This window comes from Salvelinus sp. IW2-2015, linkage group LG4p (assembly GCF_002910315.2).
Source record: "Salvelinus sp. IW2-2015 linkage group LG4p, ASM291031v2, whole genome shotgun sequence".
NCBI lineage: Eukaryota > Metazoa > Chordata > Actinopteri > Salmoniformes > Salmonidae > Salvelinus > Salvelinus sp. IW2-2015.
The window spans coordinates 19,902,466-19,924,023 of NC_036841.1; the positions used below are offsets into that span (position 1 = coordinate 19,902,466).

General features: G+C 39.7%; 3 protein-coding genes across 4 annotated transcripts; all 3 read right to left on the reverse strand.

The window, feature by feature from the left end:
• Positions 1-371: 371 nt before the first annotated feature.
• On the reverse strand, positions 372-3,487 carry foxg1c (forkhead box G1c). The gene has a single exon (XM_023982807.2). The coding sequence runs from the start codon at positions 3,257-3,259 to the stop codon at positions 1,979-1,981; it is 1,281 nt and encodes a 426-aa protein (XP_023838575.1). The 5' UTR covers positions 3,260-3,487; the 3' UTR covers positions 372-1,978.
• Positions 3,488-4,590: 1,103 nt separating this feature from the next.
• pglyrp5 (peptidoglycan recognition protein 5) lies at positions 4,591-5,822 on the reverse strand. Of its 2 annotated transcripts, none has more exons than XM_023982809.2 (4): positions 5,694-5,822; positions 5,317-5,509; positions 5,109-5,227; positions 4,591-5,020 (listed from the first exon to the last, which is right to left on the reverse strand). In XM_023982809.2, the coding sequence occupies exons 1-4, from the start codon at positions 5,710-5,712 to the stop codon at positions 4,848-4,850; spliced, it is 504 nt and encodes a 167-aa protein (XP_023838577.1). In that variant the 5' UTR covers positions 5,713-5,822; the 3' UTR covers positions 4,591-4,847. The 2 variants fall into 2 exon arrangements, with proteins under 2 accessions (XP_023838577.1, XP_023838576.1); XM_023982808.2 differs by having other exon boundaries at positions 5,317-5,512.
• A 390-nt stretch (positions 5,823-6,212) lies between these two features.
• On the reverse strand, positions 6,213-9,861 carry polr2i (RNA polymerase II subunit I). Its single transcript, XM_023982810.2, has 6 exons — positions 9,676-9,861; positions 7,471-7,525; positions 7,227-7,300; positions 7,016-7,090; positions 6,793-6,844; positions 6,213-6,652 (listed from the first exon to the last, which is right to left on the reverse strand). Exons 1-6 carry the CDS (start codon positions 9,735-9,737, stop codon positions 6,590-6,592), a joined length of 381 nt encoding a protein of 126 aa, XP_023838578.1. The 5' UTR covers positions 9,738-9,861; the 3' UTR covers positions 6,213-6,589.
• Between the last annotated feature and the right edge of the window lie 11,697 nt (positions 9,862-21,558).

Here is a 21,558-nt window from a genome sequence, read left to right on the forward strand (position 1 = left end):
TACCATTTCAATTTAAAACAATCATAGTAAGGTGCTTAATTGTTACCCAGATATTGAGATGAAAACAGCTGCATTGGAACTCTTTCAGATACAGCAGCATGGCTATTTGTGGAGGTAACAGTGGGTTCCATCAGCAGGTGCTAATGAAGTTTCTGTTCAAATATGACCATGAGTGTTGAGCTCAGCTATTGAATGGGCTGGGGGAATGTGTGTGTGTTGTGCGTGCATGTGTGAGTGCTATTTGGATGCAGCTGGATTCCTTCTGGACTCATTGACACTCTCTTCCTGTTCCTTAAGTATCACATAACCGGCTGTTATGTTTTGAATGCATATGTAATAAAACTCATCCCTTTTATATCACTATTTTTGTTTTTATTGCACACACATTATAAAATGGATCAAATCAATTACACGTATAGCCTACAGTATATGACATGCACAGAGTTCCCTGTAAACAAACATTTTCARGCTTAAAAGGGAAAAAGATAGCTAGTGCAGATATAGTACAAATCATGCAAGACATACAGTCACCATCTCTGGGATTAATCATTTCTCAAAGCATATTTAGTATAGTTATTTTCTCAAATGTAAGAAGTGCATAACACAGCATTGTGTTCGTATTGAGCATTGAGACAATTGAGATACATTTACAAACACAAATGGAGACAATCACTGCAGATTTGATTTTGAAGTAATAGGCTAGTGCAGACAGAGAGAACTCTTAGCCTATATATTTTTATGAGGAACTTTTACTTTTAATTCAGGAACATCAAAAATAATTCTGGACTTTTGTCTGTAATGTATACATTATTTTAATAGCATCAGAGTAAACACTATATTTCCAATACTTTTTCAGACATGACCAAAGATTTCGTTTTTAAAGGGCAAACCATTAATTACGCACAGCCTTCCTCAAGCAATATCAAATCAAACTTTATTTGTCACATGCGCTGAATACAAGTGTAGACTTTACCATGAAATGCTTACTTACAAGCCCTTAACCAACAGTGCAGTTCAAGAAGAGATAAGAAAATATTTACCATGTAGACTCAAATAAAAAGTAATAATAAAAAGTAACACAATAAGAATAACAATAACGAGGCTATATACAATAAGATTGATAGAGGACATTTATGAAGACAATTGTTCTTTCAAGTTAGTTTTAAGATAATAACAGTGAATTGTTAAAACACATCCAGTTGTCAGAAGATATGTTATATTAATGGAAATATCTGGAGAGCACCTATGGAAGACAGTCGGACAAGATATATATATATATTTTTAATTTTAATTAAATGATTCATGTTTCATATAGCCCACATCGCTAAGAACTAGGCCAGCGAATCGCAAAACGAAGTTATAACACCAAGAACGAAAAAAAACGAATACAAACTTCACAGAGAGTGATGGTTTAGCCTGTGTGTAAAAGTAGCCTAAACGATGATGCAAAATCTCGCAATAACAACCTCGACCATGATAATTACATTCACAGATACCAAATAGTTTATTATTTTCACGACATTATTCCTCATTATGAAACTCTTACTTCATGCGCAATAATTAAAATACAGCATAATTTTCTCATCTCTCTTCATCTTGTGATGTATAGTTAGTCGTCTATTAAAATACAAAATAAAATACTAACGAAAGGAATATATATTTTTTAATGATCTGAACGCACCACAAATATTGACCATTCGTGAAATAATACAACATTAATATAGGCTATTGCACTGAAAACAATTTTAATGGTGAATGGCGTTTTTTGTTGTTGATACGTTTAGATGAAATTGCACATTAAAGCGTGATTGGCAATTATTTAAAACATATTAAATAATTGTTTTCTTTCCAAAGACAGATATGCCTATTTGGGAAATAGCAAACTCACATAAATTATTTGAATCAATTTCGCAGCATTGGTAGACATTAGAAAGATTTAATCCATAAAGAGAAACTGACGTTTTTAATTTAAATATGGTCATTCCCCTGCATTCCAAGAAAGATTGGTGTTGAGGGAGCTCATGGGGCTGCTTGAGGGGAAATAATTAGGGAACTCCGCACACAAACTCCCCAAGCAATCCGATGGCCCATTTTTTCCGGAGTAAATGGGTCCGGCTGGAGATGCCTTGGTTGGGGGGTACTCCTCCTGGCACCATGTATTGAATGTCGCCGGGTGGGGTACCTGGTGATGCGAGTAAAAATAACTAGCTTGTCGGTTGAGCAGGTTAAAGGAACAAGGGTTAGGGAGAGACAAAGTGCATGGCAACGATGAAGAGGCGAATGTTGTGGCTGCGTTCATTTGGTGATGGCGACGGTACTGCGCGCCTGCACCCATGCCAAAATAAGATGACTCCTGGTTTGTTTGGAAGAGTCGTTCTGCTCCAGTATTTATGGCACTCATGTGGTGTGACCGTTGAGAAAGGATCGAGGTGGCATAGTTGGAGTGATTGGGCACTACACATGACCCCATGCCCGGGTGTGAGTTCGCATGAGGTTGAAGGTTTAGAAACGACGGCACCGGCCAATAAAAGGACCCAGTGAACGCCAGCCCGGCGGCAGTGGTGGAGGTCAAACGGGCACCCCGTTTTATTGCCAGCTTTGTCTGGGTGCCCGCCGTGGAACGGCGCCGGAGTTTACCAGTTGTGCCACCTATGAACACGTCCTCGCTTGAAGGGTCAAGCATCCAGTAGTTGCCTTTGCCTGGGTCATCATAATGGCGAGGTACTTTGACGAAGCACTTGTTCAAACTCAGGTTATGTCGGATTGAATTCTGCCATCCTTGTCTATTTTCTTGATAGTAAGGGAAGTTGCCCATGATGAACTCGTAAATGCCGTTGAGCGTAAGCCTTCGCTCCGGGCTCTGGCGAATAGCCATCATTATCAATGCGTTATAGCTGAAAGGAGGTTTCTCTGGTTTAGCTTTTCCCTCTACTCCTCCACATGTCTTCACCTCTCCCACTCCATCGGTATCTTCTCCGTCTTCCCTTTCTCCATCTCTGGAGAGTCGTTTGTCCTCTTGGACTGCGTATTCTTTATGACAGTTCTTGTCTCCATGTAAATCATATGTTCCATCTTGAGCACAAACTTCTTTAGGCCTAGTAGATGGCCCCGAAGAAATGTGTTTTCTGGAAAGATGCCCATCCAGCACGGCACCGTCATCACTCATCACTCCCTCTCGTCGAAACAGCAGGCTGCTGATGCTGAATGAAGACTTGTGGAAAAATCTGACAGGGGCTTTCAAATCCTCCATGTTCAACATCACCCACTTCCCGCGGCGTCTGGCAGTCTGAAGAGAAGGAACGTCTAAATCCACGAAATAATACGCACGTCGTCTTGGGGTGCCAAAGACAAAATGCGCCACTCGTGCTTAAACTCCTGCGCAACAATCCTGATCCAAACATGCATAGTCACACAAGCCGTATACTACAAACTTTGCGATTAGTTTAGTGCGCTGCCAATTTCACTGACTGACAGATGAACTCCCAGGTTCAATTATAACACTTCCGAGGAGCGTGAAACTCAAACCTCTCACCTGCGTCTTGCCCTCTGGGACCGCCTCTCTCCACTCCTTTCCGTCTGTTTACACAATAACCTGGCAAACAGCCCATCAAAGCCGAATTATGTGAAGGTGTGTACGTAATTCAGGACTAGGTAAACTCGTAAAGTAAGTAAACAAGCGGAGAACTTAAACGAGACATAGTTGCGTGGCAGATTGTGTAGCCTAGACGTCTGGCTGGAGAGCATGCAGCTTCCTGCACAACAGTTGACAGGTAAGATGTGTTGCAACATCAAGGCACACAGTATGAAGCCGCATTTATGTTTCACCTCTATTTTCTCAATTTGATATGGGGTCCCCTTTAATACTCCATCATGCAATACAAGTGTACACTTGTTTGGAATGTTGCCCCTTACGCATAGCTTACAATGTTGAAACATCTACAGCTTTTCTACCTTTGACAAATAGTTTTATTTGATTTTTTTGTGATTTGAGAAGCCATTTCAAATAATCCCAAAATCTTAAACTCATCCAGGACAAAACAGCAAGTCAGGACAAGATATGTTGGCCACCCAAAATTGAAATCCCATCCAGTTTTATGTCAATAGTTTGTACTTGTTCAGCAGCATATTTTTTATTTATTTACTCAGTGTAAGTTACCCTTACACCCTTCTCAGTTCTTATTTCCTAGAACACCTTATAGCAGCACACTCATAGAAAAAGGAACATAATGGTATGTGGACAATTTTATGCGAATACCCAAATAAATAATAATGTTTAGTCTAATCTAAACAGACGCATTTTACAACCTTAATATTTTGCCTCTACAATTACACTGAATGGGTGGCGATTTACAACAGATTTCTGAAGCCGCTTGCACATCAATTGCCAAATCATCAATCTGACAAACTGTACATTGCCCACGTATGTCCTCTACAAAACACAGATATATAAAGTGGTCTAATGGTCCACTACATAGCTGATTCAAATAATCAAAGCTTGATGGTGAGTTGGTCATTTGAATCAGCTGTGTAGTGCCAGGGCAAAAACAAAAACGTGCACCCAGGGGGGCCCCAGGACTGAGTTTGGGAAAGTCCATTATCAAATCAAATTTTATTGGTCACATACAAGTGTTTAGCAGATGTTATTGCGGGTGTAGTGAAATGCTTGTGAAAAAAGAGTATGCGTTATAGGCCATGGCTACGATAAAGCGTCATTGCCCCATCTAGTGGTTTAAAAACACACAAGGAAGTCCCAAAATGTTCAGTGTGCTGTTCAGGGTAATCTCTTTCACCACCCGACTCTCTCTCTGTCGAACCAGTAGCAACTGAGCCTGTGGAAGAGGTTATGTTCAGGGAAATTTTAGATGTTTTAGTGCAGCATATAGTCTCTCCCCAGGACATTCGGTGTCCCCCAGGTCTCTATGCCCAAGCAGGGTAAATCCAGGGTGCAAATGCCCCTGGGAAACCCCACACTGCAGGAGCTGTTTAACAGATGACAGGGCTGCTGGACTGGGGCTCTCATCTGAAACAGAGAAGCGAAACCCATTGGCACCAATGCCTTACACATTGTAATGACTTGGAGATGAAAAGTCCAATATTGTGTTTCTTACTGTTGAAGTTGCCCATGAGGGCAATGCCCAAAGAGTCACGGTTATTGTCCTTGGTATGTGCACCCACAACACCCCAGCCTCGGCCCTCATACACTGTGCCATCTCCCCCAATAAGAAAGCTGCAAATGCAAGAAAACAGTTATTTGCATATAGTATTATCCTGACACAATGAATGATATAAAACACCAAGAAAGGAGAGGTCACTCACTTGTATCCAATGTCATCAAAGTTCCTATCCTGCATATGCATTGTCTGTATGTGGATGAGCTGGTCCATACATTCTCGGATGCCCCCGCAGTGCAACAGTGCAGTGTGGTGTATGACAACTCTTTGAGCAGGACACTTAAGGGTCTCCCGGCATCGAGGGGCTACTGCTCCCCACTGTTCCCGAGTAACCACCTCTACTGAAATGCATGCATATGGTTAACAAACCACAGTAAATCTGTGGTGGTCCATATCCAAACTATAGACCTAACAATTCACTTTCGTTTACCCATTCATAACAAAGTATCATTCCTAGATCTCAAAGCATTATCAGAAATCTTAATCATTACCTTTCGATAGAACTCATAGGTACTTCCTTACCATTGACTCTTAAATCCATGTATTATACTATCCAGACTTGCTTTTGATTTAGTCGCTAGAGGCCATTGAAAAGAGGCAGTTTCCTTGACGTTCCTTAGAACAAGTTGTTAACAACACATTGTTAAAGGGGGCGTGTACTGTTTCTCCAGCGGGTTATTACATGTTTTGCGTACTTTCCTTTCACGTGCATGCCAATCACATTAGTCATGCGTTTCTCAATGACACTGTAAATCTGTGGGTCTAAAAACAACGGAAAAATACACACATTGGGAAATACACTGCAGTGGCCAAACAGGTAGGCCTAGAAAAAAAAGGGAAGTCGAAGCCACACCACTAAAGAGGAACATTTCATATTCCCAGTTATAAAACACAATACTTTTTTTAACCATCTCTATTTCAGCTCTTTTGGGATGGCAAGCATTGCAACAGAGATTGGTTCACAGGATCGTGTAACCATGGTAATTCAGGAAATATTTAATATATACAGTGTCAATATATACAACAGTGAAATCAGAAGCATTAAACAAAAGTTGTATTTTTTTTATTTTTCCCTGTTCAAAAAAATAATAATTAGACAAATACCTGAAAAAAGTACTAGAGCTAATACATTATTAACACTATGTCCCAACAGTTAGGTGTTCCTCCACAACAAGGTAATACATGGGATTTAAGTGGTCCATACAAATCTTAGCAGTTCCACGACGTACACGCCAACAAGGTGATGAAGAACTAACACAAAAAGTTWGTATTCCTGTTAATAAAGTTTCTGATTTGGCAGAGTATTTTAGACCCACATAACGATCACTCATTCTGATTTATGCCACAGTGAACCAGTGAGACACAGTAGCCTGTTGGGTGACAGCAGATGCTGTGGATGCATACATCTGACCTCTTCTTCACTCCGTCCAGCGGTGTCCACAGTGAGGGGCCGTGCAGACATAGTACAGCCTCATGGCATCCTACATAGAAAATAAAGCAGTTACTTTCATATATACCACATATTAATGTATCCATATGGCTCAGTGGACTCTAGTATTTCTATATTTGGCAAACTCTTTGGGGACATGGAATGTTCTATAATGAAAAAATAGCAACGCACCTCAGCCTTCATACTGTGGGACTGGAAAAACACTGCCTCCTTGTGACCGCACCTGAAAAGAGAAAAAAGGGATCAATGTTAGATTTATTTGGAAGTTATTTTGAATTGATAGAGGTGTTTGTGAATTGAAATAGTGTGGAGAAATTGCCTGATTTCAGAGAGCTAAAGGAGGAAGATAGATAGAGTGTTTGTTCGAGTGTGTGTGAGTGTTGGCCACTCTCACTTTGGGCAGGGGTGATCCTCTGTCCGGGGAAGCGTTGGATCCTGGGACACATCTGCAATTATCTGCGTCAGCTCACTGAGGAGAGAAGAGAGAGAAGAGACAGAGAGAGAAGAGAAAGGGGTGAGAAAGATAAGACAAATGACTTAATTTCCCATGACAGATGTATATTTCAGTGTCTGAGAATAAGTGGTGGAAAATAGGGATCACTTACTCAACTTCGTGGGTGATCTTGTTGACATAGATGCAGCTGTTGTCTGCTTCTTGTTGATAGTCACAGTTCCTGCACTGTTGAGATACACAGCAGAGTGTATCTCAAAAATGGCTACTACATTCATGCATTTACTTGTTTCAACAATTGAATGCTCAAACACTTCCAAACCAATAAAGGCAGTGCATGAAACTAGCTAACTACTGTAAGCCATTTGCAGTGGGTATATGAATGTCATCACACTTACTGCATAGAGCAGGATTCGATTCTCCTTGTCTTCTTTGGGATACAACATGTTGTTGCTAAAACAGAATGAAACAATGTTGTTATAACATTCTAGCTAGTGTTAAGATAATGGGCTTAATGACAACCCAGAGATGGCGCTAGTGGGGGCACCTATCTAGGATAGCTAAACAGGTGCATTATGATTGTCTGATTAGGATGTCGTGACAGGTAACACCTGAGTAAAGGATTATGCTTGCATCTCATCTAACTCTCCGACGAGAGTTATTCACATATTAACATGGGGTCAGAGAAATGAACCCAAAGCCAAGCGCTACGGAAAAGAGGATAAGGTATGAGGACAATGTAATCGCTGTCGGATAAACGCAAACAAGTGGATCAAATGAGTGAGGAAGGAGAGCCTGCAATGTCTCAGTCAAATTCCGGTGCCTAGCGACATGGACAAGAAAGGCGATTTGTATCAAAACTGGTTATTTTTCCGTGGTCAGTGGGAGAAATATGAAATCGCTACGGGCTTAGATTAAAAAAGACCCGCATCAGAGTAGCAATACTGCTTAGTATAGGCTGGACACCTGAAATGTTGTAACAATGCTTTTTTCTGATAACTAACTCATTGCATCTGCCGTGGAGCCCAGTTTCATAATATTACCATATGTCCCAGCTGCTTTCCGTAGTTTTGAAGTAATCACAAAAAAACAGGCCTTATTTAGGGCATTTTTCACCCTGCCAGCTCCTATTAGTTCTATTGAGCACCGTGGCACCAACTCGCCTTCCAAATGTTCTATTCCCAGCTTAATGTTGTACTTCACAATTCCTGCTTTGCTATTGTTGGCAATGAGATCTGCCCACGTTGCTGGTAGTTAAAATGTAATTAACAACAAATTACTCATGGAACTCTGAGGTCTTCCCATTGTTTACTATAGGGAAATAGGTATATCTGTCTATTTGGCCAAATATCTGACAATGTATATATTTAGATTTTTTCCCCAATTTGGAACCATTTTAAAACATGATAATCTCCTCTGTCTAATTATGTAAGGCTGGGTAGCTTACTCAGTTGTCATCAAACGCTAGCCTCGAAATACCATTTGCCCTTGGAACGCTGAGCCCCCCCCATTGTTTTCCCATGGAGAGGCATGCTGGTCTATTTCGCCAAATATCTCGCAATGTGTATATTTAGATTTTTTCAAGTCGGGCACAATTTTAATCAGGATAATCTCTTCTTTCTAATTACATAAGGTTGGACAGCGTACTCTGCTGTCATCGATCGCTAGACCAGAAATAGTCAAAAGTTGCAATTTTTCCCTACTTCAACGTTATGCAGACAAATACACTTGTCACTATCGAGGTTTACGAATTCTAAGCGTCACTCCAGTCAAAACAGGCTATGTGAATGTCCGATTCCATTCATTTGCTATGGGCTTGCGCTAGTGTTCCAGTTTAGCCAACGTTCTGTCATTTTTCAGCATTGGGTGTATTTTGACTCGTTCTATTTTCCAGCCTACTTGGAAGAGTGCCATATGCTTCAGCGTCACCTATATCTGTGGGAAGAGGCCAGAAATTGTTCAAAAAAAAACTTTTACGTTTTACAAAGACATTTTGAACTCACTCGTAATGTGAATTATGAAATATTCATTTTTTTTTTATAACACGAACAAACTCAAGCAGAGACGCCTGGTCTATGTTGTGAGACTGAGTCAATTGTCTAGATTCATGTGATTTCAAGTCAATGAGACGAAATGATCAGACAGACTTGTGATTGACCGTAACGATAATAGTGAGACGAAATGATCAGACAGACTTGTGATTGACCGTAAAGATAATAGTAAGAGCAAGTATGCTGCGCGAACCACAATTTACGCTGACTAAAGCCACGTATCTATGCAGAGCAAGCACAATTCTTTACTCAGGTATTACAGGTCACGACATACTAATCAGATAACGTTACTCATTATGCACCCGTTTATCTATCCTAGATACTACAGGTGCCCCACTATCTCTGGGTTGGCATTATACCCATTATTTTCATATATAACACGTTAATTACCCCGAGAACTTAATACCATTTTAGACTATCCTGGTACCGTCAGAGAGAATAAGGATTGCGACTCAATTTCATAGCTACTAATAGTATTTAGCTAGCAGCTAGCTAGCTACAGTAACGTTATACACTTTCAAAGTGAACTTCTTTATAACCATCCGCTCTTACCATTCTTGACAAAATCGAATCCCAACGAATCCTGGTTCATATGTACCACCCTCTATATCCATTTGAAATGGTTTACAAATAAAAATTAACGAAATAATGAATAACTCAGAATTTCTGGCTAGCTATGTTGTTGTCTCCCGCTTCCACGATGAAAACAAGACGCACGCGCACAAAATGTTAGAGAATTCGATGGCAGTTTATTAGTTGCAGCGCCACCTGCTGTGGAGGACTAAATGACACCCAACATGCGTGTGTCGTTCCGTGTTTATTATTATCATAATATAAAAAATGCGTTGTTCTTAACCGATAAAATGCATTATCAATTTAATTACACCACTGAGGAGTTGAACACAAGTAAATTGGCACTAAATAAATACATACCAGGACACCCTCTTAGTATGCAATGAAGTTATTATGCCAAAAGAAACCCAACAAACACAGTGTCATTGTCTTCAGTAGCAAAAATGTCATGTCTTGTAGGTCCCCACAGATGAACCCAAACCTGGTCTCCTTCAGTGAGCTCAATCACACTACCAATGCTGACTACCTGGCAACACTTGTTTGGCAGGCTGGTGTGGTATGCTGAGACAACCCGCTGCCCATTCTTTAAAATACTACACTGGGTGCGGCCGTAGGTGGACATATGCAATGTGAAGTGGTACAAGCCAGCCAGCGGGCAGTTGAATTTCCCTGTATGAGTAGTATAGCCATCTCCCTCATTGACCAGGACGTTGGCAAACTTCAGGATACTGCTGTGAGTTGGGTAGCTGTCACAAATGTTTAGTTTGGCTGTGAAGGCTACAATCTTTCCTAGAATGGAAGAATGAACAGATAGAGAGGGAGAGAGAGAGATCAGTCCAGGCCTAGGCCATTTGATACATGCTCAAAGATTTGCCAATAAGATGTGTACAAATTCTTCCTTTTCACAGAAATTATGAAAATACAGATGCCATAAGATATATGTGAAATGCACATATTGTGTCAACTTTACAACAGTATACAAAAGAGTTAGAATGCCTACTTGGTTTGGGACTCACTGGGCCAACCTCTGTTGAATCAGGATTGGTGGGTTTGGGTTCTGTGTTCCAGATTACAATAGAGTTGTTTAGCTCTGTTTCACCGTAAAGGTTTGTCAGTGACATTCATCATATGTCATTTACAAGTGCATTGGACTATTGCATACATACAGAGATCTAGAATCTATTGTAAAAAATATACAGAGTGCCTTCAGAAAGTATTCAGACCCCTTGACTTTTTGCATATTTTGTTACATTACAGCCATATTCTAAAATGTATTAAATAAATGTGAAAAAATCCTCAGCAATCTACACACAATACCTCATAATGATCAAGTGAAAACAGTTTTTTTGACATTTTTTCTCATTTATAAAAATAAAATAAAGAAATACCTATTTACATAAGTATTCAGACACTTTGCTATGAGACTCAAAATTGAGCTCAAGTGCATCCAGTTTCCATCGATCCTCCTTGATATGTTTCTACAACTTGATTGGAGTCTGCCTGTGGTAAATTGAATAGATTGGACATGATTTGGAAAGGCGCACACCTGTCTATATAAGGTCTCACAGTTGACAGTGCATATCAGAGCAAAGAACAAGCCATGAGGTCGAAGGAATTGTCCATAGAGCTCAGAGACAGGATTGTGTCGAGGCACAGATCTGGGGAAGGGTACCAAAAGATTTCTGCAGCATTGAAGGTCCCAAAGAACACGGTGGCCTCCATCATTCTTAAATGGAGTTTGGAACCACCAAGACTCTTCCTAGAGCTGTCCGCCTGGCCAAACTGAGCAATCTGGGGAAAAGGGCCTTGGTCAGTGAGGTGACCAAGAACCTGATGGTCACTCTGTGGATATGGGAGAAACCTTCCAGAAGGACAACCATCTCTGCAGCACTCCACCAATCAGGCCTTTATGGTAGAGTGGCAAGACGGAAGTCACTCCTCAGTAAAAGGCACATGACAGCCCGCTTGGAATTTGCCAAAAGGCACATAAAGAAACAAACCATGAGAAACAAGATTCTCTGGTTTGATGAAACCAGGCTTGAACTCTTTGGCCTGAATGCCAAGCGTCACGTCTGGAGGAAACCTGACACCATCCCTACGTTGAAGCATGGTGGTGGCAGCATCATGCTGTAGGGATGTTTTTCAGCGGCAGGGAGTGGGAGACTAGTCAGGATTGTGGCAAAGATGAACGGAGCAAAGTACAGAGAGATCCTTGATGAAAACCTGCTCCAGAGTGCTAAAGATCTCAGACTGGGACAAATGTTCACCTTTCAACAAGACAACGACCTTAAGCACACAGCCAAGACAACGCAAGAGTGGCTTTGGGACAAGTCTCTGAATGTCCTTGAGTGGCCCAGCCAGAGTCCGGACTTGAACCTGATCGAACATCTCTGGAGAGACCTGAAAATAGCTGTGCAGCAACGCTCCCCATCCAACCTGACAGCTTGAGAGGATCTGCAGAGAAGAATGGGAGAAACTCCCCAAATACAGGTGTGCAAAGCTTGTAGCATCATACCCAAGAAAACTYGAGGCTGTAATTGCTGCCAAAGGTGCTTCAACAAAGTACTGAGTAAAGGGTCTGAATACTTATGTAAATGTCGCATTTCTGTTGATTTTAATAAATTAGCAAACATTTCTAAAAACCTGTTTTTGCTTTGTCATTATGGGGTATTGTGTGTAGATTGATGAGGGAAAAAATATGTATATCTTTTTTTATTTTTAGAACAAGGCTGTAACCTAACAAAATGTGTTAAGTCAAGGAATCTGAATACTTTCTGAAGGCACTGTATATGCATTTCACATCATAGGCCTCTTAAAATATAACTATGTAGGTGAACAGGATACATGACATTTACAAAGATTATTTGCCCAACCAACCTGTATTTCATTAGAAATAGGTATTTAGGTCACTATTGTGTGAATGTTATTACCAGGCTTAAGGTTTCCATTATTGTCTCCACGGCCAGGTTCAAAATCCATGACTATGTACAACTACAGCTGATGAGTTTACTTCTGTAGAAATGGAGTATAGGCATATTAATTGTTGTTGTGTTAGTTAATTAATGCATGTGAATTAAATATGACTAACTTTTGTTTAAAAAATATGTCTGCATTATGAATGTAAATTTGGAAAGAAATCTCATCACATTAAATCTATTTTTAATGTATACAACAATAGTTCGTTTTACCTGTGAACGTCTTGCAGAGGTGATGTTCTAAATATTCGGACTGGTTTGACTACTTGGCTGCTTGCAAACAGACATGTAAAGGCGGTGCTAGTTTCCAAGGTGTGCAAGATGTAAGCAGAATGAAAGCTAGAATAAAACTACAAAGTTTTGAGATGATTCGCGTCAATTCCAAATTGAGAAGAGGAGAATGTGGTGTGTTTGAAAACTGGACAGTTGTAACAACTTTATGCAATCACAACGAGTAAAATAAACAGGAGTTGAACTTTTGAAAAATGGTGTATCGTCAAGCAGGTGGAGCACAACGTCATCACCAACATTCTTGAGGTTCTTTTCAGCACTCTAATAACAATAACAGAATTGTTGTAACATGCTGACCACACTGCTCGCTTCATGTGCGCAAGCGTTACAAAATAAATGTACACATACAAGTTATTCAATCATTGCACCCACACTGCTCACGCGCATCAACAAGCATCTGCTAGCCAGGTGCTAAAATATAACTTTGTTCAAATTGTGACCCTTGATGCGCCTCAAGTCCCGCCTCTCCCATCTCCTCATTTGTTTTTAGGAGCATGATTGATTGAAAAGATGAACTAGGGTCCACACTCCAGTCGGTAGTGGTAATGCACCTTAAAGTTGGTTGCCAACCTCCATATGAAGTCCAAAGAAGAAGAGGCATGAAGGAGGAGAGATTGCTAGAAACACATTTTTACCCTTTTATCTCTGGATTAATTGTCATAGTAGAGGAACATGTGCATTTCAGGTAAAATAACAACCCAATGTTTATATCCCAAAACAAATTAGCTCGCAATAGCAAGTTAGCTAGCTAAATTGCCATAAATGTTTAATGTTTTTCAACCTGTCCCCAAATTAATATAGTTGGTTCAGAGTTCATTTTGATATTTCAACCTGCATGTCCTGATCACGTCTGGTCTGGGTGGACAAAATCAACATGCGCACGCGGACGAGCGGTCTGGTCAGCATGTTAGTGAGGGGGATAAGTCTTGTTGACATTCAGAAAAGGTGTTAGGTCATTTGATGCAGGGATGAAAAGGATATTAGGTTGACATTAGACAATATATTTCTGATAAAAATGTACAATCTTTTTAATTGTACATTTTTATCAGAAATATATTGTCAAATTTCAACCTAAAGTAGTAGAACTCTGCCCCAAGTAAGTTAAAGGTAAGTGGACAGAAAATGACACACTAAAATCCGTGAAGTAGTTGGCATCAGTTGCTTGGACTGATAGTGCTACTCTCTGTCCGGTGATTCTGCCGACTAAGGCCGGGTCTGGGGTGGTTGTAACCCAGTCTCTCATTTACAGTGCCTTGCAAAAGTATTCATCCCCCTTGGCAATTTTTCCATTACAACCTGTAATTTAAATGGATTTTTATTTGGATTTCATGTAATGGACATACACAAAATAGTCAAAATTGGTGAAGTGAAAAAAATTACTTGTTTAAAAAAAATACTATTTTTTTTTTACAGAAAAGTGGTGTGCATATGTATTCCCCCCTTTGCTATGAAGCCCCTAAATAAGATCTGATGCAACCAATTACCTTCAGAAGTCACATAATTAGTTAGATTGTATACAGGTGGACTTTATTTGTGTCACGTGATCTGTCACATGATCTCAGTATATATACACCTGTTCTGAAAGCCCAGAGTCTGCAACATCACTAAGCAAGGGGCACCACCAAGCAAGCGGCACCATGAAGACCAAGGAGCTCTCCAAACAGGTCAGGGACAATATTGTGGAGAAGTACAGATCAGGGTTGGGTTATAAAAAAATATCCGAAACTTTGAACATCCCACGGAGCACCATTAAATCCATTATTAAAACATTGAAAGAATATGGAACCACATCAAACCTGCCAAGAAAGGGCCGCCCACCAAAACTCATGGACCAGGCAAGGAGGGCATTAATCAGAGAGGCAACAAAGACACCAAAGATAATCCTGAAGGAGCTGCAAAGCTCCACAGCGGAGATTGGAGTATCTGTCAATAGGACCACTTTAAGCCGTACATTTCACAGAGCTAGGATTTACGGAAGAATGGTCAGAAAAAAGCCATTGCTTAAATAAAAAATTAAGCAAATACGTTTGGTGTTTGCCAAAAGGCATGTGGGAGACTCCCCAAACATATAGAAGGTACTCTGGTCAGATGAGACTAAAATTTWGCTTTTTGGCCATCAAGGAAAATGCTATGTCTGGCGCAAACCCAACACTTATCATCACCCCGAGAACACCATCCCCACAGTGAAGCATGGTGGTGGCAGCATCATGCTGTGGGGATGTTCTTCATTGGCAGGGACTGGGAAATTGGTCAGAATTGAAGGAATGATTGATGGTGCTAAATACAGGGAAATTCTTGAGGGGAAATCTGTTTGTCTTCCAGAGATTTGAGACTGGGAATGAGGTTCACCTTCGAGCAGGACAATGACCCTAAGCATACTGCTAAAGCAACACTCGAGTGGTTTAAGGGGAAACATTTTTAAGTGTCTTGGAATGGCCTTGTCAAAAGCCCAGACCTCAATCCAATTGAGAATCTGTGGTATGACTTAAAGATTGCTGTACACCAGCGGAACCCATCCAACTTGAAGGAGCGGGGAAGCAGTTTTGCATTGAAGAATGGGCACAAATCCAGTGGCTAGATGTGCCAACCTTATAGAGACATACCCGAGAGGACCTGTAATTGCTGCAAAAGGTGTCTCTACAAAGTATTGACTTTGGGGGGGGGGGGGATAGTTATGCATGCTCAAGTTCAGTTTTTTTGTCTTATGTCTTGTTTGTTTCACAATAAAACATATTTTGCATCTTCAAAGTGGTAGGCATGTTGTATAAAAAATTATCCAATTTAATTCCAGGTTGTAAGGCAACAAAATAGGAAAAATGCCAAGGGGGTGAATACTTTCGAAAGCCACTGTAATTATGTACAAATTAGCACAATGTTTTTATGTACTAATAGCACAAACTTATGGCAAAAACATTGTGCTTATTTGTACATATAGTACATACTTAATGAGAGACTTGGATGCCTGTCTGCACAACCTTCTGTTTTGTTAATCTGCTTCTTCTTATCATTAAACGTACTTTCTGCACCTGCTTCCTGACTCCCAGCATATACGTTACACTACTCAATCTCTAAACCAGATTTGATTCATTTGAACCACTTCGTTTGAACTGTACAATCATATTGCTTCATAAGCACTAGTCTATATATAATATTGGCTTACAGTTAAACTTATTTACAGAATAAAAATACACTTTAACTGAACGCTAACCTGCACTTCACAATTCCAGACTCAGTAACAATGCACAGTCTATTTTCTGAGACTATATCAGATCATTTTACCAGCATTGCGCCGTGTGGAAAAATAGCTTCTAATTTGACTTTATATATACTTGTGATGCCTTTGACACTCATAGCTGTTTTCTCTCATTGACTCCCATAAATTCTCTTTCCTGCGTGAACATGCTTGTTCGCGCACATATAAAAAAGGCTCCAGTGTGATTTGGGCTTTACCCATAGTGAATCAGTCGGTCCCAGTACACTGCCTGACTCTTTCCCTTGGCCCTAAGCCTTCAATTTTTCTATATGTGAAAGGTGTAAGCAATATGGTGTAAGCTCCACACCTTCCTGATTATACCTATCCAGACCCTTAAGAAAAATATACAGGTTAAGTCAGGGACAAGGAGGGGTAGGGAGTGAATTTGGACCAGCAAATAATGAGTATGTGCCATCTAAGAGTTTCACTACCAATCATGTCTGTGGGTGTTCATTCAGATTGAAGTTCACAGTGGAAGAGATGCAGGGGTCCATTTTGACCATGGAGGAGGACACTGGCACTGCTGAGAGCCAGAAAAGACAGAAACCTAATAAGTGCAAAGGTACATAGTCAGTGACAAATTAAAGATAGGTCTATTTTCTTTGTCTCCACTGTCTACAAGGTCAGTCTGGGCTGCCATCTCTATAGTACAGCACATTATCTTAGTTGTTTATTAGTGTACCAGCAATGACAGTGAAAGTCGACTAAGTTATCAACAGCATGTAATTGATATGTTTTAGGCAACGACTAAAATACATGACCATTCTATCAGGTGTAAGAATAAAATTAATGATGACTGAAATAAAGTATTTCTTTCTTTCTTTCATATTTCAAAATGCAAGGATAATAACTCTGTAAGGACAGTGGTGAAATCCAGAGTTATGGTGGTTAGTTAGAACAGAATCTAAAAGAAGAACAGGGAAGGGAAGAACAGTTATGACATTGATGTTATTATGCAATAAACAGGTAAAACAGGTGAAATTGTTTGATTTTTTGTAAACAGTAATAATATATGTCACCTCTACTTGACCTGTGCCTAGTTATTTTCAAGGAGGTAGTCAGTATAGTCAATTCCATCATCCAATTGAGTACATTTTTGAATTTAGTAAAAGGTGTTGTAAATTACACAACCACAAAGCAAGCGATTGCAAAAACTATTTTTTATTTTATTCTGTTCATAAAGGGACAGGGTTAATCAGATGGAAGCCATGCTCCTGGTAAGTAGGCTGCTATGCCAGAGTTCTGTCACTATTACTATCTATTGGGACATATGCAATGCTTGACTTGGGTTGGAGCTCACCGCAGCTGAGTACAGGCACCTCAGATTTACTACTGCTTGAGCTCCTGTTCCTCCTATAGAATATTAGCTCAAAAGTATTGTGGAGCTCCTGCACCTAAATACAAACAGTCCCTGCACCTTAAACGAGTACCGGAACCTTTTTAGTCCAAATCAAGCACTGCAACTAGGTCCACGATTCAATTCTTGCTGAATCCCAAATTAGTCTCTTCCCCTCACCCATCCATCTGTGCATTCACCCCCACCTCTGCCATATGCACAAGTGTCCCAAAACACAGAAGCATCTAAGTAAGAAAAAAAATCAACCACAAAAGTAATTTTTTAAATTCTTCCATTTGACCTATCTTGATGTGGTTTGTTCATTTTGTTGTTTGTTTCATTGCAGTGGCAGAAAATGGCAGAGCACCAGGGTCCACCTACCTACCATCTCCTAAAGCCCACTCTTGTTCCTATAGACATGAAGGAGCTCTCTCATTCTTTTTCTATCTACTCCCCCACTTATCTCCATATAATAAATCCTCTTCAGTTTCCAATGTGTGGTCTGTGCTTTATGAAGGTATTTAATTATTAGGATCCAAAATAATCCTAGAGTATTGTTTAATGGCATAAACATCTACATGCAGTATGACAGATCTACAAGTTGTACGATGAATCAGGAAAGCAGCAGATACGGCAGTTGGAAGAGCCAGGAGGACACAATGGTAGATGGCATACATGTAGCCTGTCAATATGCAATGAGAACAGGACAACAAGGGGTGTCTCCATGACACTACAATTATTATAATCTACCCAATTAATATTGTTTTATCAATATTACATGTGTAGGCCTAATATCAAAGGTAGTCTGCAATCAGGGTTAGGCCTAGCAGAATTTAATATTTTTATTAACCTTTATTTAAACAGGGAGCCACATTGAGATACAAATATTTTACAAGAGAGCCCTGTATACATTTACAAATAAAACCCAGTACATAGATTAAACACAACAGCCCTACATATGCATTACAAATAAACAGTGGTGATTTTAGCATGTAAATCTTGGTGGGGGAAAAAAAGTGGGATTCATGCCAGCAAAGCCACTACACCACTAAAAAATATATTAATTGCGCTATACCGGTGACCACAAACTGTTAGGGCCTACATAAAGCTGWCCCAAAAGCAGTCCCAACATCTTACCACTGGCACACCTGGCTATCAGCGGATCCTCGTCTGCCAGCGAAACAGTTCAGCCTCATTTACTGCCTTTTAAAAAAACATAGCCGATATGGCTGACTTGCTTAAACAAATATAGTTTTCTAATGACAATTGAGATGTATAAACTATGGCACAAGGAGACGACAAGCGGATAAGAGGCAATCCATAATTTCGATTAAGGAATTAATAAACGAGCTAGGACGGACAGTCAATATAACTATTTGTTAAGCACTTTAGAAATGTACAGCAACAGAATTCAGAACTTGTGCCGTTCTTAGTGTTCTCCATGTACACCAAGTCAGAACCGTAGGATAAATAAAGGGGGCCTATAAGCAGACAATGAAGCTCATACAATATTTGATTATTAACTTTCTCTAAAACAGGTTATAGGCTACATGTGCACTACCAAGTCAGAACAGTAGGTGAAATTAAGAGGGGTAAATAGACCAAATGATTAGGGTGAGGCACAAGGGCTAATAACATCTTACTACACAACATACACTTAGTATTACTTTCTTAGCTACAGTATACATATCTCACTGGCATATTACATAATTTATGTAGCAGCATACAATACATTTTTGGACTCACCTTGTTGTGCTGTGCTCACTTGAACAAGAAGGTGGCGCAGCGGACCTTCGTGGGCAAATTTTGTCATCGAAGTGTGGCATTCTCTGGATTTATGGTGCTTTCAAAACAACTGGGAACTCGGGGAAAAAACAGGGTTGAATCATGAAAGAAGCCGGATTTACAATTCCGAGTTGAATGACCGTTCAATACGTATTTTCCCAGTTGGAGCTCGTTTATTCCCGACTTCCCAGTTGTCTTGAACACACTGATGTCAAGTTATTGCAGTTCCGAGTTAACAGTTGTTTTGAATGAGGCACAAATCATGCTTCATTGACAGCATGGCCAATGTTGAATGTTCATCATTTTAAATTGGATAATAGCCCCTTAATGCCAGATTTGGGGCCACACAGCCACTCCACTGAATAGCAGGCTAGTGACTGTTTTGCAATTCTTGCAGAGTTAGCCACTGTCACTGATTCCTTCCAAACCACTCATTGTTGAATTTGCGATTTTCAACTTGTTGTGTAATGTTTATGTCCAATGGCAGATGAGCACCGATACGTTTTATCGATAATTTCTCTTCATTATTTCTCTTCATATGACAATGATTAAAAATAATTTGCCAGTAGATTGTCTACTTGATTCATGATAACAGCTAGCTAAGATTTTGAAAGTATGATGTTGACATGTTCAGTCCAATCAAAGCTACTGTGGCCAATGACCTTGAGCCTTCTTGGATGGGCACTTCTAATGTAACTCTATGCCAGCACCCAAGGGGCTAGAATTTTCTAGCTCTACCCTTAGACTTGGCTGTGATGTAGTGTCCCCATGAATGACAGAACACTGAGCCAATCATGGCGCAACGCTCCGTATTTTCTGCTTGCTAGGCACCACCACCACCACCACGGCTGAAACACCTGCATTTTGGAGCTGCCTTAAGAAAATAAAAAAAGAGACCATGTTTGTATGCAGCTTTAAGAACTCAATGATATATATACTTTTTAACATTGTTTGCAAACTGATATGTGATACGTATTAATGTCAAAATAATATACATAACAGGCAAGCCCCCCCCAAAAACGTATTTTTTTGCATAAAAATGTGGCGCTCAAAATAGGTTGGACTCTGCAAATAAAACACACTGTAATAGAACACATAATACACATTAAACATATTTAAGAAAAGCAATCACATTCTGTAACAAAGTCTCTAATCAATCATTTAAGGCACCAGAATATCTAATTTCTAGGAATTCTGTGTATTGTTCCACACATAAGGGGCCAACAAAAAAAAGAAAATCAGATTTCCCCAATTCTGTGGCGACCAAAATAAACTCCAGAGTAAAATTAAGATTTAGTTCAGTAACATCAACAATTCTCAGGTCAATAAACTGCTAAAATATGTATAGGGCATACATTCATTAGCAGGCGATACATGTCATACTTAACCGGTATGTTCCTGGTCAATATTGAAGTGTTGTTATAGTTTGTACCTCTAACACAATTGACTATGTAAAGTTGAGCCCTGCTGAACAGGTCCCGTATTTATGGCAACAGCGACGTTTGCTAGTAAAGCTCGCAATTGTTTGTATTATTCCAATTAGAGGAAATAAATTGTAAAAGAGGGAGAATGGTAAACATGCACTTCAAAGTTCGAACAGACATCTCTCTCTCTTCGTATTTTGGGTCACTGCTGGGTTCTTCCGGTACGGTTACGTCGCCTGACGTTGATACTCCTTTGTAGGAAGAGTATCATGTGATCCTCTGAACAAGTCTCTGTTCTTCCCTAAGTGGTTCGAAATACATATTATATTTGTGCTTGATTTATTTGATAAAGATGGAAATATACTCTCTTATAGAAAGTTCTTAGAAACATATAACTTCCCAATACATTATAAAGAATTTAATTATATATGGAAAGAAATATCTTCAGGACTTACTCAATTAATGAAATCTCATTTGTGTTTTGGCGAACATGTCACGATAGATGCACAATTTATAGAAGGTTAGAAGGTTCCCCCTGCTGGATAAGAAATGTAATAAACATTCATAACAAGAACAAGATCTCTYCTATAGGGAAATTCTTCTGGAACGCTCATATTACTGAAATTGAATGGAAGAATGCTTGGTTGCTCCCTCACAAATTGTGTATATCAAATAAAGTAAAATAAATTCACTTTAAAATCTTGCACAATATATACCCTTGTCTTAATTCATGGATTTAGAGGACATATGCCTTTTCTGTGATAAAGAAGGAGAAACTATTATACAAATTTTTTATGA

Coding starts and splice junctions, on each gene's coding strand:
- polr2i (XM_023982810.2), bottom strand. CDS start 9,737: ATGGATATAGAGGGTGGTACATATGAACCAGGATTCGTTGGGATTCGA. Junction 7,091..7,226: donor AAGATCACCCACGAAGTTGA/GTAAGTGATCCC, acceptor TTCTCTCCTCAG/TGAGCTGACGCAGATAATTG. Junction 6,653..6,792: donor CCCACAGTATGAAGGCTGAG/GTGCGTTGCTAT, acceptor TTTTCTATGTAG/GATGCCATGAGGCTGTACTA.
- foxg1c (XM_023982807.2), bottom strand. CDS start 3,259: ATGTTGAACATGGAGGATTTGAAAGCCCCTGTCAGATTTTTCCACAAG.
- pglyrp5 (XM_023982808.2), bottom strand. Junction 5,228..5,316: donor TTTGATGACATTGGATACAA/GTGAGTGACCTC, acceptor TTGCATTTGCAG/CTTTCTTATTGGGGGAGATG. Junction 5,021..5,108: donor CCTCATGGGCAACTTCAACA/GTAAGAAACACA, acceptor TCTCTGTTTCAG/ATGAGAGCCCCAGTCCAGCA.